At 34.2% G+C, this 20943-nt stretch overlaps 1 protein-coding gene across 25 annotated transcripts in view; it reads right to left on the minus strand.

The window, feature by feature from the left end:
• The window catches only part of ABI2 (abl interactor 2), a 108120-nt gene that overhangs the window by 35445 nt on the left and 51732 nt on the right, over positions 1-20943 (minus strand). For 14 of the 25 annotated variants that reach the window (XM_040228753.1, XM_040228749.1, XM_040228747.1 and 11 more), the window contains exons 2-4: positions 19466-19633; positions 13754-13930; positions 2727-2824 (exon numbers count right to left, since the gene is read on the minus strand). In XM_040228753.1, the coding sequence (XP_040084687.1) occupies positions 2727-2824; positions 13754-13930; positions 19466-19633 (443 nt within the window). Of the gene's footprint in view, positions 1-2726; positions 2825-12226; positions 12245-13753; positions 13931-19465; positions 19634-20943 lie in introns of all 25 variants that reach the window. The other 11 variants (XM_040228743.1, XM_040228739.1, XM_040228734.1 and 8 more) reach the window with 1 other exon arrangement.

Below are 20943 nucleotides of genomic sequence, written 5' to 3' on the forward strand. Positions count from 1 at the left end.
ACTTCACAAATGCACTAATTATCTTCCTCACCCCTCTCTCCCTAACCAAAAATGATCAAAGATAGGGTAAATAAATCTACAGAGTCTGGCTCTACAACCCCCACATTGATGATCAACAGCAACCATTAACAATTCATTTCTCTTTCTATGCCAAGTACATAGAAATAAAACTACATCCACACAGAGAAATACATAATTTAATCTCCTCTCCTTCCATTCTCACTTCACATTCTCCTTAACCTTTCACCATGATCGCTCTTACCTCTTACCCTCCTCAGAGTTCAACATTTAAAAGGGAGAGAAGAAAAAAAAAAGATAACCTAAGTCTTTCTGTCTTATTTACTTTGAAGTACAGAACAGACTGTATTTCATTAGCATACTTCTCTTTTACTCAAACATTCTTCTTAAAAGAATGACAAGATCAAGAAAGGAAATATAGGAAACAGGATGCACACTGGCACACTAGGAATTATTAAGTTTATTCTCATCTTTAAATTTCCATCATGATGGCAATGATTAATACTCAGCTGACATGAAATTGATATTATGTAGATGAGATTCTGATCTTTAACTGGATCTCAAGATATGAAAATTAAGGAGCTTTTTTCCCCTAAAATGATGATGCTCACCTGACTTCTATATTTCTCAATAACTCACTTCCTCAAAAGCTCCCAAGGTTCCTTTAAATATTATTCTCTCTCATCCACTCAACTTTCAGCTCATTGATTCTGGATGAGATGACTCTGCAATGACCCTGTCTACTCTACTACTCTCAAAATCCTCTTGCATAAACAAATATACACAGTATTAAAAATAAATAAGGGGCACTAGATAAGATACTAGGTCAAAAAAAAGGAATGTCAGGGACTTGAATTTAAAGAAGTTATAAAGAAGCTATAAAGAAGTTAAGGCATCTCTGAAATTATGATGTACATTTAAAACACCATAAAATAGGAAACTGATGGATTTCCAAACAATTTTCCCCAGACAATAAAAGTGCTCTGTGTCATCCAAGAAAACAGAAAACCTTGCTGACTAAAAACTACACAGTGAAGTGAAAGTTGCTCAGTTGTGTCCGACTCTTTGCGACCCCATGGACTATATATATATAGACCATGGAATTCTCCAGGCCAGAATACTTGGAGTGGGTAGCCTTTCCCTTCTCCAGGGGATCTTCCCAATGCAGGGAATGAACCCAGGTCTCCCTCATTGCAGGCAGATTCTTTACCAGCTGAGCCACCAGGGAAGGCCATACACTGAAGACAATGATAAAAATAAGGTAAAAACTAGGGAGAGAGGACAAAATATGGCGGCTGAGCCAAGACTGTGAAGAAGCCAGGCTGTGACCATCAAATAGTTGGTGGTGCTCGGCCGCTCTGGCCTTCAGGAATCCTGCAGAGCCTTTGCTAATACACAAGGAAAACAAATACTAGTGTGTAAGTAAATTTTTAAAATTTGGGAGCAATGGAAGTTTTTATTTTACTAGGATTATCTTGCTAACATTCTTGATTCAAAACGTAATAAAATCCATTAGAAACTATAAGTGACAGAAATACAGACAGAAATATTTTAGAAATATTTTCGCAGGAAAATAAAACAAATACTCCCTCTTAACCTGATCTCTATTCTTACCTTATACAATTTTGACATACCATGACATCTACATTCTACTCTGAAGCTTAAATCTTATCTAAGCTAGTAGAGCTTTGCCTTTCTAACCTAAGCAGAATTTTTTTTGTCCTCCCTAAATAAAATCACCTTATTTCTGGCCAAAAATCTGATTTTATCCTTTTGTTTTCCACTGCCCTAACTTTAATTCCTCCTTCCACATTATCTTTCTTTGACTAATTAGGTTGCTGGGTCTTTTGGTCTGGTTTTCTTGTTTGCTTTTTGGTGAGGGGGCCAAAAACCAAGATTTCCAATGAAAAACTTTTAAGCATATATCACAAAGCCAATGGTAATAAAGGCATTTTGTCTTTGTCTTATATATTTTTTAAAAAAAAATCCAATTCATGGTACAGTGACCCTGAAAAGTTGACAGAGGACAAATATTACCCCCTTTTACAGATGAAAAAACTGAATTGCTAAGAGGCTTACTATGCAAGACCACACATCAGGAGCAGAGCAGGACCACAATTTTAGTCACCCAACTTCTGGGCAATATTATGCCCAACTGATCACAAACCTTGATCATGATAAACCAAGTTTCTGTATTAAGATGCTATAAAAGAAACAAGGTCAAGCTTTTCTGTTAATTGACCATTTATGTCAAATCTAGAGCCCCAATCTGTAGACTGAATGAAAGCTCATAATTTCTCATAAAAAAACAAGATATACAGAATTCTGTAATCCGCACAGTATTTTCTTCAGAAGACTAGTCAGAATAAAAAGAGTCAATTATAATAGAAAAGACTAGAAAGTTTCTGAAAATAGGAATTAGAGTGCAATTTATAATAAGCCATGAACTTAGGCTAGGATTTTATCTCAAATTTAAAATTAAAAAAATAATTTCTAAACAGAATATTTTTAAAGTAGAGACATGTTTCCCAGGTATAATTTAAAGTATAAAAGATGTTTTCCTTTTGGGAAAGTTACACACAAAATGGATAATCTTAGGAAGAAAATATTTTTTCAAATATTTAAAAATAGTTTAAACATATATATAGTGTTTAGTTTTCACACAGTACATGAAATGGTTTGCAATTACTACTTAGTTACATACTCACCCAAGTGTCCCTTTGCCTGACATAGGGGGGCTGGGGGGCTTCTGTGTTGGAGGTGTTGTACGCGGCAGCCCACCCATCTTCATATTCTGGGTACTCACCTAAAAAAATTTTGAGGAAAACTCTATTTAATTTGAATGCAGTGAAACAAAGTTCCACTTTCGGGAAATAACATTATGCTATTTAACAAAGGAGGGGAAGGTTTAAATAGAAAAAAAAAATTAGAGGCCATGCATTTCATATGCAATTTCTACTCTACTATCATTCTACAGTTGTACTCAAAGGACTCCTCCTAACATGAGATTTTCAAATGATTATAAATGTGTATGCAAAGACTATATTTGCCATTAGCTCATCACACCAACAGATCACTGGTTAGACTCTTTGATACTACATTCAATTGAAATTAAATAGGTTAACTATAAAAATTTCAGTTTTAATAAGAGTAACTCAATCAGAAACAACAATGCCTTTAAGCAATTCCTTGTTTTTTAAATAGCAAGCTTATCATAAGAAAACAAAATACATGTTTTCCCCCAAAAGTATGCAACTTTACTTTTGATCCTCTGTAAGTAGAGAATATTATATAAAATTAAATCATACAGAGAAAATTTCCTTTTTATAAATTGTGGATCAGCCTTACAATTCAGATTTCATTAATGTTCTCTTATGAAGGAATCACCTACCTGAGAACTGCCAGAAGCTAAGGCATGTTCCTAAACATCTGAACCGGAAAGGCTGAGGTATACCATTCAACTGTGAGTGGTACAGTGGCCACTGGCAATGTCCTAGTTCCAGTGGAAAGGAATTAAACCCACTCAGGCCCAAAATGAAGATTAATTTAGGCATGAGAAAGATGCAACACAATCCTAAGAGCTAAGAACACAGAGCTAAGCTGTGTTCCTCACTATTCTATCCCCGGTTGAAAACCCAAGTGTGGGAAAGTTGGGTGACCTGGGAACAAGTGTGGATTGCTACCAGAAGAGAATGCCACCAAAGGAGGAAGTGAGCACTTACACAGAAAGCCCTAGAAATCTGGGTATCTTAAGGCATTAAGAGAAGTCACCCATGACTATAGTTCAAATGCAATCTCAAGTTGTTTGAGATTACCAATGGGTTAGAGTTAATAATGTTCACCATGTGTGTTCATGCCTGACCCTATTTTAAAGCTCCTAATATTCTGGACTGCCAAACACTTCAAAAAAGGATCTTAACTTTTCCACTATGAGTATGTCCAGAGTATTCAAATTATACTTATAAAATGAAACTGTAAGACATTATACTTTTGAAATCAGAATACATTTATAACTATAATTTTAAAATACAAAATTTAAGAAAACAGATCATAATTACATACAGAATATTGAGGCTGTCAAAATTAACTCAAATGGAATATTTTAAAATTCTAAAATACTGCTTGTTATTTGAATAGACAAGAAAAAATATATCAAGAAACAAACTCTTCAAATGAATAGCCCAGTGAACAAGTTGTGTGTGATGTTAAAACAATCTTTAATGACAAATGATACCTTTGAAATAGCAATATTTTTAACGCTATGCATTTTTCTGTACTCCTTTGTTATTACTTTTAAACAACAAATACAAAACAAACTGGTTATCAAGGAAGAATAAAAATTAACTTATCTGTGCTCTCCCCCTCATTAATAAGCAGAGGGTATACTGATCATATCTTAAAAGTGCCAGAAAGTTTTTAAAAAATTAATCCACATTGGGGCAAATTTTTAGGAGCAGTATGACAAATAACCAATAGCTTTAAAAACCATATATCTTAATTCATGATACCAGGAGATTTTTAAAAGTAGTAACCAAAGTCCTTTAAGCTCAACCTTAAACAACATAAAACCCAAGGTCACTTTAAGTGATGAAGGAGAAGTAGGTGAGCCAAACACTAAACTACATCAATTTGCTAGAAACAGGAAGGAAAAGGAGCAAGGACAGAAAAGGATAAAACAGAATTTTATTCTATACATGGAATAGCTAAAATATTTGAAACAGCTTTCCAACTTTAATTTGTTTAAGGTTTTGGTATGTAAGGTTTTCAGTTTAAATTGCAGTATCTTCTCTATAAATCTTGAAATCTATCCAAAAAATAATATGAAATAAGCAATCTACAAATTGAAGCATAGTGGACAATTCCATACATAAAATTTGATACATTTTTGACCTGTAGAATCATCAAATGATTCTATTTCTTTGGTAAATGGGATTTGCATGAGTAATTTTCACTTAAAAAAACCAGAGTCCCTATGGAATGTCCAACTAATATGTAGTTCTGTACTACCTTTGTATTAAGCTAAAAGAGAACTCAGTATTTCTTCAAGGTTTTCCTTAGAGAAACATGCTTCTATACTAAAAGTAAAACAATGAATATGCTATGTAGAGTATAAATACTGCTGTCTAATTTGAGGAAAACAAAAAAAAATACAAGAAAAATTGCCAAACAAAACAATTTTCATAGGTGAAATCTGTATTATAATTAAAATTAAACTATTTCACATCTAAAGTAATTTGGTAAAAAAAATATTTATGGGATAGTTATCATGGTTCTAAAAACTACTTTGAGGGAAGTTATAGGGCAACCCAGTGGTTCCAGACAAGGAGCAAAACACAAGGCTAACTGTGAGCATGGTGAAGGAGAGCTAGAGAGAGAGCACACACCACGAACTCAGGACAAAGGAAACAGAGCAACACTGCGCCATTCACGACAGCAATTCCACGTGAAACCTTAAAACGCACCTAGGCACACTATCATCTGGCACATAAGTGTCTAGTTAGAGGTCCTGAATCATGAACAGCAGTGCTCATCATTCTCTCCAAAGTTTTACTTGGGAACTGGAATGAAACTTTGGTGGCTGATTCTAACAATAATTCAATTAACGTGGGTATTTTCTGATGCCACGAAGGGAAAAAGTCATCACTGAGAGCTGAGTGAAACAGGTATTAGGCACATGGAGAAACAGCAGGAAAAGCTTTTTTTTTTTTCCTGCCAGAAAGAAACACTCAAGAACAGAAGAAATATTTCATTTAGGCGACAAAGGTTAATGCATGACCAAGCTCAAATACTTTCCCACCAGCCTGGACTAAGAAACGCAGGCAATACAGAGAGTAAGAGCAGTTCCTCTAGGACCAGAGAGGTCTTCTCTAGTCTCCAAACTTTGGAGACCACAACTAGCACCAACCATCAGGCCAGTCATTATACCTTAATACTGCTTCTAAAGTGCTCCTGTCTTTCCTGCCCTATGCTTTTTTGGTATATGCAGTACCTCCTTGCACCCCACTCCAGTACTCTTGCCTGGAAAATCCCATGGAAGGAGGAGCCTGGTAGGCTGCAGTCCATGGGGTTGCTAGGAGTCGGACACAACTGAGCGACTTCACTTTGACTTTTCACTTTCATGCACTGGAGAAAGAAATGGCAACCCACTCCAGTGTTCTTGCCTGGAGAATCCCAGGGGCAGGGGAGCCTGGTGGGCTGCCGTCTATGGGGTCACACAGAGTCGGACACAACTGAAGCGACTTAGCAGCAGCAGCACCTCCTTGAACCTTGATATATAATATCATGCATATCATATATAATGCTCATTACAAATCTCAGAGCTTTCCAGTACCCTGTAAATACTCTTTAAAAAATACTAGAGTTCACAAAGTATCTTTGTATCTTTAGTTCATAGAGCATATCACCTCTGTTAGGAAGAAATCTCTCAGGAATAGATAACTTGCTGCAATAGTTATGCAACACATTCTAAAATGACACCTGTGGTATATCGCTCATTTAAACCACCAACCACCAGACCTCTAGGCACAAGAGTAAAAGAATAAGAAAAATAAGGGGAGACAAAGGTCTATAAAATGATTTCTCTGCTTTCAAGGAACTTATTTCAGAATAACTAAGACACCCTGCTTAAAACAAAACATAATTTCTATAAATAATACAGAAATCTCCAAAAAAGAAGTATCGATGTGAGAAGAATTACCTAACAGAAGGTTTTATAGAGAAAAATCTGAGTTGGAGTGTTACCAAGTTTTAAAAAGAGCAAAATTTAAGCACACTAAGAGAAGAGGGGTAGTATATATAGTTTGTGTCTGGAGGTGGCGAAGTGAGGATGGGCAGAAGCCGTGCGCAAACCCCTGAAGGCTTCATCCCGCGTCCAGTGTGTTCCCAGCAGTCCCATCCAGTGCATAAGTTTTGGCTTCCTAGAGACCTCTATCCCTCTCCTCAGAGGATATATGTTCTTATTTCAATTCTCTGAGCCAACAGGAAAAGGAACAGGAGAGTCTCTGAGGGAAATCAAAACTGAAATCAGGAATTCAAGTGTAGCTTCAGGAGATAGGTAAAATTTTTAGTAAGATAGGAAGACAAAAAGCCTAAGGTAACAAGAGTTTTAACATAATCCACTACAGAGAAAAGTAGGGAAAACCACTAGACCATTCAGGTATGACTTAAATCAAATCCCTTTTGATTATACAGTGGAAGTAACAAATAGATTCAAGGGATTAGATCTGATAGAGGGCCTGAGAACTATGGATGGAGGTTCATGACACTGTACAGGAAGCAGTGATCAAGATCATCCCCAAGAACAGAAAACACAAAAAGACAAAATGGTTCTCTGAGGAGGCCTTACAAATAACTGAGAAAAGAAGAGAAGCTAAAGGCAAAGGAGAAAAAGAAAGACATACCCATTTGAATGCAGAGTTTCAAAGAACAGCAAGGAGAGATAAGAAAGCCTTCCTCAGTGATCAATACAAAGAAATAGAGGAAAACAATAGAATGGAAAAGACTAAAAATCTCTTCAAGAAAATTAGAGATACCAAGGGAACTTTTCATGCAAATATAGGGACAATAAAGGACAGAAATGGTATGGACCTAACAGAAGCAGAAGATATAAGAAGAGGTGACAAAAATACACAGAAGAACTATATAAAAAAGATCTTCACGACCCAGATAATCACAATGTGGGATCATTCACCTAGAGCCAGACATCCTGGATTGCAAAGTCAAGTGGGCCTTAGCATCACTACGAACAAAGATAGTGGAAGTAATGGAATTCCACTTGAGCTATTTCAAATCCTAAAAAATGATGCTGTGAAAGTGTTGCACTCAACATGCCAGCAAATTTGAAAAACTCAGCAGTGGCCACAGGACTGGTGAAGGTCAGTTTTCATTCCAATCCCAAAGAAAGGCAATGCCAAAGAACGCTCAAACTACCGCACAATTGCACTCATCTCACTCATATGAGATGTGAGTTAGCAAAGTAATGCTCAAAAGTCTCTAAGCCAGGCTTCAACAGTTCATGAACCATGAACTTCCAGATGTTTAAGATGGATTTAGAAAAGGCAGAGAAACCAGAGATCAAATTGCCAACATCCATTGTGTCATCAAAAAAGCAAGAGAGTTCCAGAAAAACATCTATTTCTGCTTTATTGACTATGCCAAAGCCTTTGACTGTGTGGATCACAATAAACTGGAAAATCCTGAAAGAGATGGGAATATCAGACCACCTGACCTGCCTCCTAAGAATCTGTATGCAGGTCGGGAAGCAACAGTTAGAACTGGACATGGAACAACAGACTGGTTCCAAATCGCGAAAGGAGTACGTCAAGGCTGTATATTGTCACCCTGCTTATTTAACTTAAATGCAGAGTACATCATGAGAAACGCTAGACTGGATGAAGCACAAGCTGGAATATCCATAACCTCAGATATGCAGATGACACCACACTTATGGCAGAAAGCGAAGAACTAAAGAGTCTCTTGATGAAAGTGAAAGAGGAGAGTGAAAAAGTTGGCTTAAAACTTAACATTCAGAAAACGAAGATCATGGCAACTGGTCCCATCACTTCATGGCAAATAGATGAGGAAACAGTGGAAACAGTGACAGACTTCATTTTTGGGGGCTCCAAAATCACTACAGATGGTGATTGCAGCCATGAAATTAAAAGACGCTTGCCCCTTGGAAGAAAAGTTATGACCAACCTAGACAGTATATTAAAAAGCAGAGACGTTGCCAACAAAGGTCTGTCTCATCAAAGCTACGGTTTTTCCAGTAGTCGTGTATACTATAGTCATGTAGTAGTCGACCTGAGAGTTGGACTATAAAGAAAGCTAAGTGCTGAAGAATTGATGCTTTTGAACTGTGGCGTTGGAGAAGACGACTCTTGAGAGTCCCTTGGACAGCAAGGAGATCCAACCAGTCAATCCTAAAGGAAATCAGTCCTGAATATACATTGGAAGGACTGATGCTAAAGTTGAAACTCCAATACTCTGACCACCTGATGCAAAGACCTGACTCATTTGGAAAGACCCTGATGCTGGGAAAGATTGAAGGTGGGAGAAGAAGGGAACACAGAGGATGAGATGGTTGGATGGCATCACCGACTCAATGGACATGAGTTTGAGTAAACTTCAGGAGTTGGTGATGGACAGGGAGGCCTGGTGTGCTGCAGTCCATAGGGTCACAAGGATTCAAACATGCTTGAGCAAATGAACTGAACTACAGAGATAATAAATAAGAGATTAGGAGTAAGGAGGGAAGAACAGATAAAGAAAAGAAGAATAAAGATGGATAAATTTCTGCTTCATTTTTGAAACAATTTTCCAACAACTGGCTTTTGCCAAGACAGAATTGGTGGCTCAAGACTGGAACAAAGAGGCAAAAGCAGATGATTCCCCCAAAAGGTGTTGCTATTGTGGTGTTTTTCTTCCAAGTTTGTCAAATAAATGCTTAACAATGAATCCGCAGCTGTACCCAAAACCTAGATATGTGAAGGGCAGTTTTCTATAGATAATGACACACATAAGATGACACTCAAAGTGAAGTTATGAATCTTCAAGATCCCAAGCAAAACCTTCCCAAAGTGTTATATTCTTCATGTGTTAAACGTAAAGGAGACTTCCAAGCCCTCGTTAATCATGAAGAATCTGCTTGCACAACGTTCAACTGAAAAGCTACATTAACAGATCAGAAGTCTTTACTATTTTTGACTGAAATAAATACACTCATTTTAAAAGTACTTAAGCATAGTTTCAGTAGTGGACAACTTTTCCACTTTTCATCAGAAAAATCTGTTTCAAATACATCAGTAACAAGATCTTAAAAGTCTTAAATATTAAAATAAAGAGTGGGGAAAGGATACCCCAGCTCAAGGTACATGCCACTTTTATATGGCCTCAGGTACATATTAAAATACTTCCAATATGGCACTCTACCATTGGCTTTTTCTTGCTATGAAAATATTACCCATTGCTTTCAAAGGTCTTGTGAGTTAAATCCTACAATTTATTCTTATTTGACTGAAGAAAAAACAACCTAAATTTCACCAGAGAAGAACTGTTAAACACAACCAGGATGTGATGTATAAAAGGTTAAAAATTCAACTTTTAAGCACGGAGGTCTCTTTTGAGTCACATCCCATGTGTCTGGTCCCAAAGATGGTATCTGTTAAGAGTGTATATGAAAGCCATCAAGTCTGACAAGACTGGGAGCAAAGACGGAACTCACGATAAGCTGAAGAGGAAACCAAGAATCAGGAGACTTATAGGGCACCTGATGTCAACCATGGGTCTCCAAAATCTCAGCTGGAAAACCACTCGACTAGTTTACTATTTGCAAGTTCCTTCCAACTTCAACATTTTTAAATTCTATTTTCTATCTTAATACATTCGATTATTCCATTAATCAACCTTCTGAAGCCACTCATTTTTTTTCTACCAGCATAAAAAGTAACAACTTGCTATATGAGGAATGGTTTTTTTCACTCTACTCTGCTTTGGTTCACCCAAAATGATTCACTATGTGCCACAAGTTTATAGAGGAGACAGACACACTTACAATGAAGGATACGAAGAAAGGAAAGACAGAGGACTGTCACATTCTAGCTTCTAGGATGAACCCAGGCTACACTCCTTACCCTGGCCACCCCAGCCCAACAGAGCAGAAACAACGGCATGGAGCCACAATCCTGGGAAGTGGGTTTTTTTGTTGCAAAGAGCAAAGATGTTAAGGAATCTTCTCCAAGTGTGATGTTTCCTTATTGGATCTTTCTTCCTAGGAACCTCTCATTTTCCACTCACTCTGGTCTCTCTCTCACACAGAACAGGATCCTGAACCCAGAAAGGTCAAGAAGGAATCATAGTAGAGTTTAGAGGAAATGAGCCAGGGGTAGTTCTTTAGGCAAGATGGTCTAAACTTGAAGGGGAAAGAACTGGCCCATTGTTTTGTTTTTCCTTTAGCTGAATTTTCTGCACACTTCTATCACTTTGGAGGTTCATTATCAATAGCCGAAATTGGAACACAGAAAAAGCTGAGGTAGCCACAAACACTACTTTTGGTCTATTTCTACCTCTTTTATGCAAAGGAATCTCCTCACAATTCCACATGCCTCACTCACTCACATGAAGTACATCTGCCTGGGCTCCTCTGGTCACATTTCTCTACCATGAGCTGTTTACCTTTCCACGGCCGTGGTTAGTAGCTAAGGATTCAGGTCTCAGTCATCTTCTTGTTACCACTTTCTACACTGAAGACACGGCCAACAGCACAATATATGGTAAGAATGGTTAAGAATATATATATGTGTGTGTGTGTGTGTGAGAAAAGGAATCACAGAATTCAGCTAAGAAAAAAAGTTAAAAAAAAGGAAATGCACTTTCAGTTTGGTGACAATAATTTTAGGATCACTCTATCTGACAGGCTCCTTGTTTACTCTTGAACATCTTTTCTCAGTTTTCCCTCCAATGTTACTGACACAAGTAAAAAAAAGGCGATTATCTCCGGTTCTTAACTTGTATTTTGTTAAACATTATCATGAGCTTTTGATGTTTTACATGTAATACTACTCAGCTTGAAACCTCTTAAAGTGGGTTATACTGAAATATATAATTTATAACCAATTTGAATAAAAATGCTAATTTTTTTCAAGATATATGATACTGCAACTTAAAAAACACCCATAACACTGAATATTTTCCAATTTTCCTTTTTTTTTTTTTACAGTGACTGAGTCAAGAGATAATGACATAGTGGCCATAAGGTGTATGATCAAGCACACCATTTATAGAATAAAAAGGTATTACACAGGGGGAGGGTTAAACAAAGCACATTAGCAGCCCTCCAATCCATAACAAAATATCTCCACTTACAAAAATCCAGCTTATTTCATAATGACATTTTATGATAGGGTAACTTACATTTCAGTTTCATAAAATAGATTAACATTGCAAAATAATCATTTATTCAACAAATATTTACTAAGTATCTAATGTGTGTCAGGCACTATCCTAAGCACACGGGATAGGGCAATGAACAAAACAGTCAAAAACATCTGCCCTCGTGGAACATAAAGACACACAAAGTTGCATGACAAAAATAAGAAAAAGGAATCATTTCTTGGTTTTAAAAGGCCAAGTGCCAAGTATCTCTTCACTCCCCATATGTAATAGTCTACATAAGAACAAAGAATGGAAATCCAGCCCTGGAATCTCTTACCTTAAATCTAAGCAACCACTTAATGCATAAATGGAGCAAATAAAAGAGGTAAGGGGAAAAAAGCATTGAAAGGTTAGTTGGAACTTCAGGATGTGAAGAGAAAGGAAAAAACAAAGAAAAAACAGTTAAGCATTCAGCATTAAAAAATAATGTTTCAGTAGATCATAGAAAGAGTGGTTAAAGCAGAATGTGTCATGAACGGGAGTTTTTGGATGAAATTATATAAGACACCTTTATTTAAAAACAATTTTATTCCTGATTTCTTCAAATTAGTGACCCCTAAACATTAAAAGTCCAGAAAAATCAAAGTGATTACAGAGTTCCTAAAGAACAATTACTGGAGAATTAAGTAAGAGTTAGGGGGATAACCTTTTTTATTATTACATAAGTGGGCAAGTACAAATATGATGTTTTATATTTTAAGTGTCTTTTTGCCATTAGATTCTGAAAGGATCCTAAAATTTTCTATTAGCAGTTGTTAGCCTCAAAAAATTTTCCCATTAGAATAAATTTCAGTTATCCATCCAATTACACATCCTATTTTAAAATGCTCTAATTTGTACTGCAATCTAAATGTATTAGGTGTTCATTATGATAGTAAATATTAAATTTCAGATGATAGTGCTTGATTCAAAACTTTGAGAAAAATTTTTTTGTTTTAAATTTACACGGTACATATTCTCTTACCTAGATCTACATTCAATTTAGATTTAACTGATTTCTAGTCATCCTTGTATGGGATGTATTTTCTAAATTTGCATATATAAATCAACTGCATGAACTGTATGGTTTCACTTACAGGCATATACATAGTTGCTCAGCATCACATTTGAAAAGTTATTGTCTTTCAAATCACTGAGGAGACACAAACTTTAAATAAACTAATACTTAGCTGAAGCTCTGAACAGTTTCTTAAGTACAAGTATCAATTTAAATGAAAGTTGCAAGTTTATCAGTTGTGATTACTGTACTTTATGTACATAGCAGGCACCTAAATACATTTTAAAAGCCAAAATATATAATGGCTATATACTGAAAAGCAGTGGAAATACTAAATTAACTTACTACTTTTATCTACATTATCCTCACCCAAAATGTTGAAATAAATTTCTTCCAGAAAAATTCAAAGTACATGTTTACATATATTCTTTCTGAAAACTAATGCCAGAAATTTGCTGATATTTTTGAGATAAAGCAAATACTTTACTAACATACTGAATAATATTTAATTAGTCACATTAGATCATTAAAGGATTTAAAATATAATACTACATTTATTTCCAGATGTACATGAGGTATATTCATAACTGATTAAGCAAATGCAATTCACTCAAAGACGACTGTTTAAGACTTGAGAACCCAGCACTAAAAAGAAAGATAACACAGTTATTAGTGGTAAGAAATCTTCAGAACTACAACTAGGCCAAGAATGATCCTCTGGAAAGAAAAGATAAGCATTTAATTTTCTAAGGGGTTAGTTCCATCATGGGCTATTTTTTTTTAAAGTTTGACAGAACTTATGCTTACCTTTACTCCATGTCCAATATCATCTAGAATTGTATAGTCGATAGGTTTTCTAATATATCGAACTGGTCGTTCAAGGTTGGCTGGAGCAATAATCTTATGTGTCCTTGAAGTGTTTTTATTGGTAGTCAAAATACCAATTTCTCTTCTTGCAACTTTCTCTTTATGAATATCAACGGTCTACAAAACATAAACACAAAAATGTATAGCCCTGATAGCCAGAAAAATAAAAACATAAATACTTAGAGATTTAACATCATTATTCATATTCTTAACTGCAATTACGAATTTCTCCTTTTGGGACCAATACTGACTTTCTCCATTTTCAGGCTAAAAGAAGAGTTGGGAAATCCTGGCAGACAAAACAGATCTGGCCCATCACCCATCTTTTTATAGCCGAAAAACCAAGAGTGGTGTTTACATTTTTTAATGGTTAAAAGAAGTCAAAAGAAAAATAAGATCTTGACATGTGATTATATGGAATTCAAATATCAGTTTCCATAAACAATTTTACTGCAATACCAGTCATTCTACCTGCTTAAATATTTTCACAAAACAACAGCAGAGGTAAACGCTGCAACAGAGACCTTATGACCTGCAAAGCATAAAATATTCATTAGCTGACCCTTTACAGGAAAGGCTTACCAACCTCCAGGTTAAAGCATGCTAATTTTTTCCTTCTCTATTAAGATTTAGCCTAATTAAGAAAGTACCAGCAATTAATCTGGTAACATTTAAAGATAACCTATTAGTATAACTTCTTTTAGTGTTTAAATGGCTTTTTATTTAAAAAGGCCTAAAATATAAATACAATGTTAAAAATAAGTCATCTTTTACAAAGAAACGAGTGTGCTGAGGTAAAGTTGCTTATATTTTATCATGATAAAATGCTAGTAAAATATTTTCATTATTTTATTAAATGCTCAAAACAGGCTATAATTTAGTACATAACAACAATGTGTTTTTACTTTATTTTCCATTTGCTAATAGAGGGTGAATTTCTCCATAAGCACAGGCAATTAATACGCTAAAACAGCATTTTTCAAATTGCAAGTTGCAATTTAGTGAGATAATGAGCAGCAATTATTTTAAATCAAAAAGAACAGAACTATCAGACAACATACACACTGTAAGGTACTTTTTTCTTAAAATATTTGTTATGTACATAAACACATACATTAAAGTGTGTACGGATGGAATATAAGATATATATTTAACTGTGGGTTTCAATTTTAAAAGTTTCAAACATACTTCACTAAATTGTTCACATCTCTTGCCACCATTCATGGCTTAAGCAGGAATTTATTGCTGATTCTTCCCCAAACCTACTTCAATTTATCCTTTCTTAAAGAATAGCCAGGTAGTAACCAGAAATGAAAATAAAGACAATATTATGACATTATTATGTCATATTAGGACATTATGACAATATTAAATACAACGTTAGGAAACCTGAACACTGATTACTTATCCTTCTAAACTACATAAAGTCTAAAGGAAACCTGAAACAAATTTGAAGCCTCTTACTTCAACCAAGAGATTTTAAAGGCAACAGACTCTTTAAGTGCGTAACTAATAAATACCTAAGTGAAGCATCAGATCAAATATTGGCAAAGGTAGGACAGACCTTAGCATTGTAAGTATTTCATTTTAAGACCAAAATAGGCTTTGAACTTTTTCTGTGCACATTAGGTAAGTTATAAAATCTGCTTTCCTTTTACGTTGGTTGGGGGAGCTATAATAGAAGAAAGAAGTTTGTGTATTAGTGACAATATTGGGATTTATTTATTTTTAAATACAGAAAAAATAGAAATTAACCACATTTACTTTGAATAATTTCTAAAGAATCATTCTGAAATTATTAAAAATATGAGCTGGGAAAATTTTATATTTGTCAAGTATACTTCAAAATAAACTAAAAACACAAAATATGACCCTTATTTTTTGTATATAACTGGTCTCTATCATATCAATAAAGAAAATTTATTAGAGAATGTGATCCTTTCAGCATTGTTTTCATTCTGCTTAGTTTTTAAAAATATAATTATCTCACCCAGAAATGAAAATATAAGAATGTAAACCTAACCAATGATAACAGAATTCTAAGTTTGAGGCAAACTGAAACTTCAATTTCAAATTTTCCTGCTAGAAATATCAATATGTCTCCGGAGAATGAAGAGGGGGGTAACATTTCACTTATTATTTGCACTAATATATAGTTATATTTCGTAACAAACACGTATTTTACATTCTTTGAAAAAACTGAGACTCTAAAAAGAATGAAAACAATTAGATTATACCTAGGGACTGTAGGCATTTACATATTACTTATCTATTCTCTTTATGTACACATAAACACACAGCCCAAAGCTGTATAAACCATTACAAGAAGCATAAAAGGAAAACCAATATGGTAAAAGAAATGATCAAAGAACTTTCATAAATAATCCTAAATAATGGATAGCTGCTATAATAGGGCATAAAATTAGGCTCTTAGTTTAGATTCCTAGAGAAGGCAAAACAGAAATGAGTTACAAGGAAATGCATACCCCTTCATTAGGAAAGTGACCATTTGCCCAGCACTAAACTCTTAAAGGAACTAGTTGAAGGAAATGTGAGAAAAATGTTCTTTGTTTCTTATGTTAATTCTCATTAAACTTGAAGGCATATTTTAAAACATAATTCTTAATAGCATATTTTTACATTTAGAAAGCCAAAATAGTTTGGTTATACATTTCTAGTTGTCTACTCTAAAAGATTGCCTACATCTTAGGAAACTATAGCAGGGTTTAGAAAATACCTCAGATATCTAATATCTACTGGTTTTTAACCATTCTACCAGACAACCCTTAACAACTCTTGACACCAACCATTCCTATATACATGTCATCTCATCTTTGAGCTGACTAAACTTCTATTTCTTTGCTTCAATTCCTTTTCTCTAAATTCCCCCAACATAGTATTTTTGACTCAAATGTGAAAAAAATGTGACCTCAAAATATCTTAATAACTTTTACTCCCTCCATAAACAAAATAATGTTTTAATAAAGCACAATGATTATAAAATTTAAAACCACACACTTGAAAAACATTAATTTGTAGAGCAAGAACTTATAAACTAAATCCTACATCACAAGACTAGCCTATTGTCTGTTTCTATATGGTGCACAAGCTAAGAATGTCTTTTACATTTTTAAACAGTTGCTTAAAAAATACAACACAAACAAAAAATAAAATAAAACACAAAAAATAATATGAGTCTGAAACCCTCTATGGCCCACAAAGTCAAAAATATTGACTATCTAGCTCTTTACAAAAAAGTTTGCCAATCCTTGTTTACACCATTTATTGAATATTTGTTTTAGAAAACATTTCCTCTTATACTATGGAATAATAGAAAAATAGAATAATATTCCATTCTAATAAGCATCAAATAGCTTTGACATTCAGTTGACTATTAAAACAAAGGACTCACAGAATTGTAAAGTAAAATAAAAAATAAATTTAAAATAATAATAATAATAATAAATAAATAAATAAAACAAAGGACTCTACCCGTACATTAAATGTAACCGAAAAAAATTTTAATCCTTAGGCAAATGCTTTTAAAATCATTTAAGTTTTAAAAATTTACTCGTTAATTTGCTATAGCTTCCATCAGCCCATTTCTCCTACTCAACTCCTCATCCAACTACTTGAATATATTCTGTATAAACTTAACAGCCATTGCAGAGTTGCAGATCCTTTGCTTTTCCAAGTATTGTCCTCTATAGATACTCAACTCCAAATGAAAGTGGCACAACTTACTCTTGAAAGCTGTGACTCAAGCCCATTATTTCTAGTCTACCAGTCTCTGTCCATTCATCTCTCCCGTTTTTAATTTATTCCATTAGACTAGCTTTAAAAGATATTAATTAGATCTATTAATTAAATCATATAGATTTATGTGATACTCAAAATGAAAAAGTTCTTATTAGCTAAATGCATATTCTTACAGTTTATTAATAACTTAATCACTTTCCTCCTTAAGGTTGCCACACTTTTCTACCAAAGAATTACAGAATTCCAATCAGAATATAGATAATTACTTTTGTTGTCATATTCTTGTCATCATTTATCCACACAATCTTGCCTATTTTCTCTTGCAAACTAATAAAAAATTGTCCCTCCTTTTTAGGAACTCTAATATATTAATTTCTCTTTGGCATTTGCACTTTTATTCTTAATTTCTTTTCTGGGTTCTTTGCCCAAGTTTCAAATATGCAGAAATGTTAAGACTCTGATGTATAAATCCCAAAATTCTGTATTAGATTTGCAATCTGTCAACATCCCTTCTTCTACAGGAAACCAAGTTCATATATTTCATCATTTAAAATGACACTATTTCCTCTAAGAGGTCCTTTCAGAATAAAAATTTACCTCTCACTCCCTAAAACTAACCAATACTTTTTTTCTTTAAGTCTAAGATGCATAGCAATACAACAAGCAATGAATTATATGTTGTCTACAGAAGTTTATATGGAATGTGAAAAAACCTTTAGAATGGCAAATTCAGATTTAAGATTACATACTATTAAATAACAAGAAAAACCTCTGAATGGTCTGATGAATTTAACAGAAATATAAGGTAGACTTTACGTAAGTGATTTGATTAGGTGGAATACATTCAATTTAATTACATAATTAAACATCAGACTTTGAAAAACTGATGGACTGGTCAATTTCAGAAGAGTTCTGAATTCTTTATGTAAAAAAAGGTAATGTGCACATTTTAAAACTCATTCTATTCCAGAAGAGTTCTAATCATTTAGTTCTAATGAGTATTGAATACCACTAAGTTATGCAAATGACAAAGTGCTAAAATAGGAATGCCACAAAGATCTCAAAAAGAAGAGCAAAATCTTTTGTTAGTATTTTTAAAAACATATTTTGAAATTATAAATTGTTTCTCACCACAGTAGTATTTTAAATGGCCCCTAAATATAGGAATGGGTATGAAAACTATGATATAGATATGCAACATTATTGAGCCACTGAGAATGTTTATGATGAGCTTGTAACACCAAGGAAAGACGTTTGTTGTAATGGTAAGCTAAAAGAGCAGAATTCAAAATTCCATACATAGGATAATTCCACTTACATTTTAAATAAAAATTATTTAGAAGAAAAAAAATATTGGACAAAATATACCAAAATATTAACAGGAAAAGTTTGAGTAGTGGGGAAAGGGTTTGTTTGTCTACTTTTTCTTTTCTATCTATTCATGACATTTATAATGAAAAAAGTATTACATTTATTTTTTCTAAGTTCTATAAAAAGATAATTTTATAAGGTCACTTATATTAATCTTTACATTACTGAGGTAATAGAAAAAAGCATTTAAAGAACTCATCAAGCTACCACACTTAAAGTGTAAAATTCAGTAAAAATTGGAAGAAACCGGGCAAAATTTCACTCTCAAGGCTGATTTGATTATTTTAACTTGACATCTGAGTTTTAATGAAACCATTAAGGTTTTTCTTCTCTATCAAAATCACAGAGAAGATAATCATGAGACAAAAAAGATGGAAACAAAAAAACAACCTAATATTGAGTTTGTATCTTGCAAATCATATACGTGAGTAAACTCACACAATAAAGGCTGCCAGCACTACAGACTGCATGTGCTTATTACGTATTCCTCAGGGACAAAACAGGAAAACAGTGTGGTCTCACTTGTGAAATATGATTGATTGAAGACTCCATCCTTCGCAGTTGGGATGCCTGGATATCCAGCATCTGCAGGACATTGTTGGCCAAGGTATTGATCAGATAGGCAACACTTGCTAAGGACTGGGTGGTGTAGGCTTTGGTTTCTTCTAGGGCTCGCTGCTTATCCGCTGACTAGAAAAACAAACAAACAATCATTACTTCAAAGATAAGCCATTCTATCAATCCAATCTTCAAAAATACTCACCCAAACCATTATGTGGCTGAATCTACATGCACTAATTTAAAATGCTCTTTTTACTGACTAGTAAATTCAAACTTGTTTTTTAATTTGATGCTCTGGGATGGGAACTGAGAAATATGAAGACTAAGAACCTTACACCCTCTAGAGCAGCTAAAGCCTGTAGTATTATTATACTAGATTACTACTATTATTTATTTTTCTTCATTTCCACAAAAAGGACAACAGATTTAGTATATTTAAACATATAGATAATGGGCAGGAAAAGAATGGTAATACTTAAGGTAAATGAGTATGGACATGCAGGCAAGGATTCTCCTCTACAGACCCACTGTCTTTCCTTCTCTTCTCCAGCAGGAAACCTCTGACTCACTCTAGTCCAGTCTACTACACTATCTGAAAAATATGTAATTATTTTGGTTCTGGGTATAAATTATTACATTAGGTAAACTACAGGTACTTAGTTCCCATTTAATTGGTTATCTTACCTAAAGTATTAAACAATTTCTTCTAGATCTGCCACGATTAATTCATCAGTTCATTTCAATAAATTCTTGTAGACTGAATGTTACAGGACAGACATCATACCATATACTAGAATATGAAAATGAGACTCATTCTCTGCACTCTAGAAAGTTTCAGTCCAATACAGAGAAAGGCATATAAACAGAAAATGTTATTGCAGAATGGTCAGGAATATCAATGGTATCCAAGTAGGAACACTTAGATGACCATCCAAGTAGTGTCTCAAAGAACAGAGTCAATTCTGCCAAGCAGGAGTGAGAGAAATTACTCCAGATAGAGCAAACAGCCTAAATAAAGGCACAGAGGCATGAAAAATATTCTTGAATCCAGAAAACATGTAAGTTTGGTATTATTAACATATGATTAGTTCACTATTGTCCCTATTTTAAGACTGAGACATGTGCTGAAATTTAAGGTTAGTATAGTAATGAACTGTTAGTAATGAAATTTTATCTCTCACAAAATTACTAAGAAATTACAATATCACACATATAATTAACTCCCAGTAAAGTTATGGCAAGTAAATAGAGGAAAACAACAGAATGGGAAAGACTAGAGAGCTCTTCAAGAAAATTAGAGATACCAAGGGAACATTTCATGCAAAGATGGGCTCGATAAAGGACAGAAATGGTATGGACCTAACAGAAACAGAAGATATTAAGAAGAGGTAGCAAGAATACACAGAAGAACTGTACAAAAAGGATCTTCACGACCCAGA

Source organism: Oryx dammah, unplaced genomic scaffold (assembly GCF_014754425.2).
Source record: "Oryx dammah isolate SB20612 unplaced genomic scaffold, SCBI_Odam_1.1 HiC_scaffold_27, whole genome shotgun sequence".
In the NCBI taxonomy this organism is placed as follows: Eukaryota; Metazoa; Chordata; class Mammalia; order Artiodactyla; family Bovidae; genus Oryx; species Oryx dammah.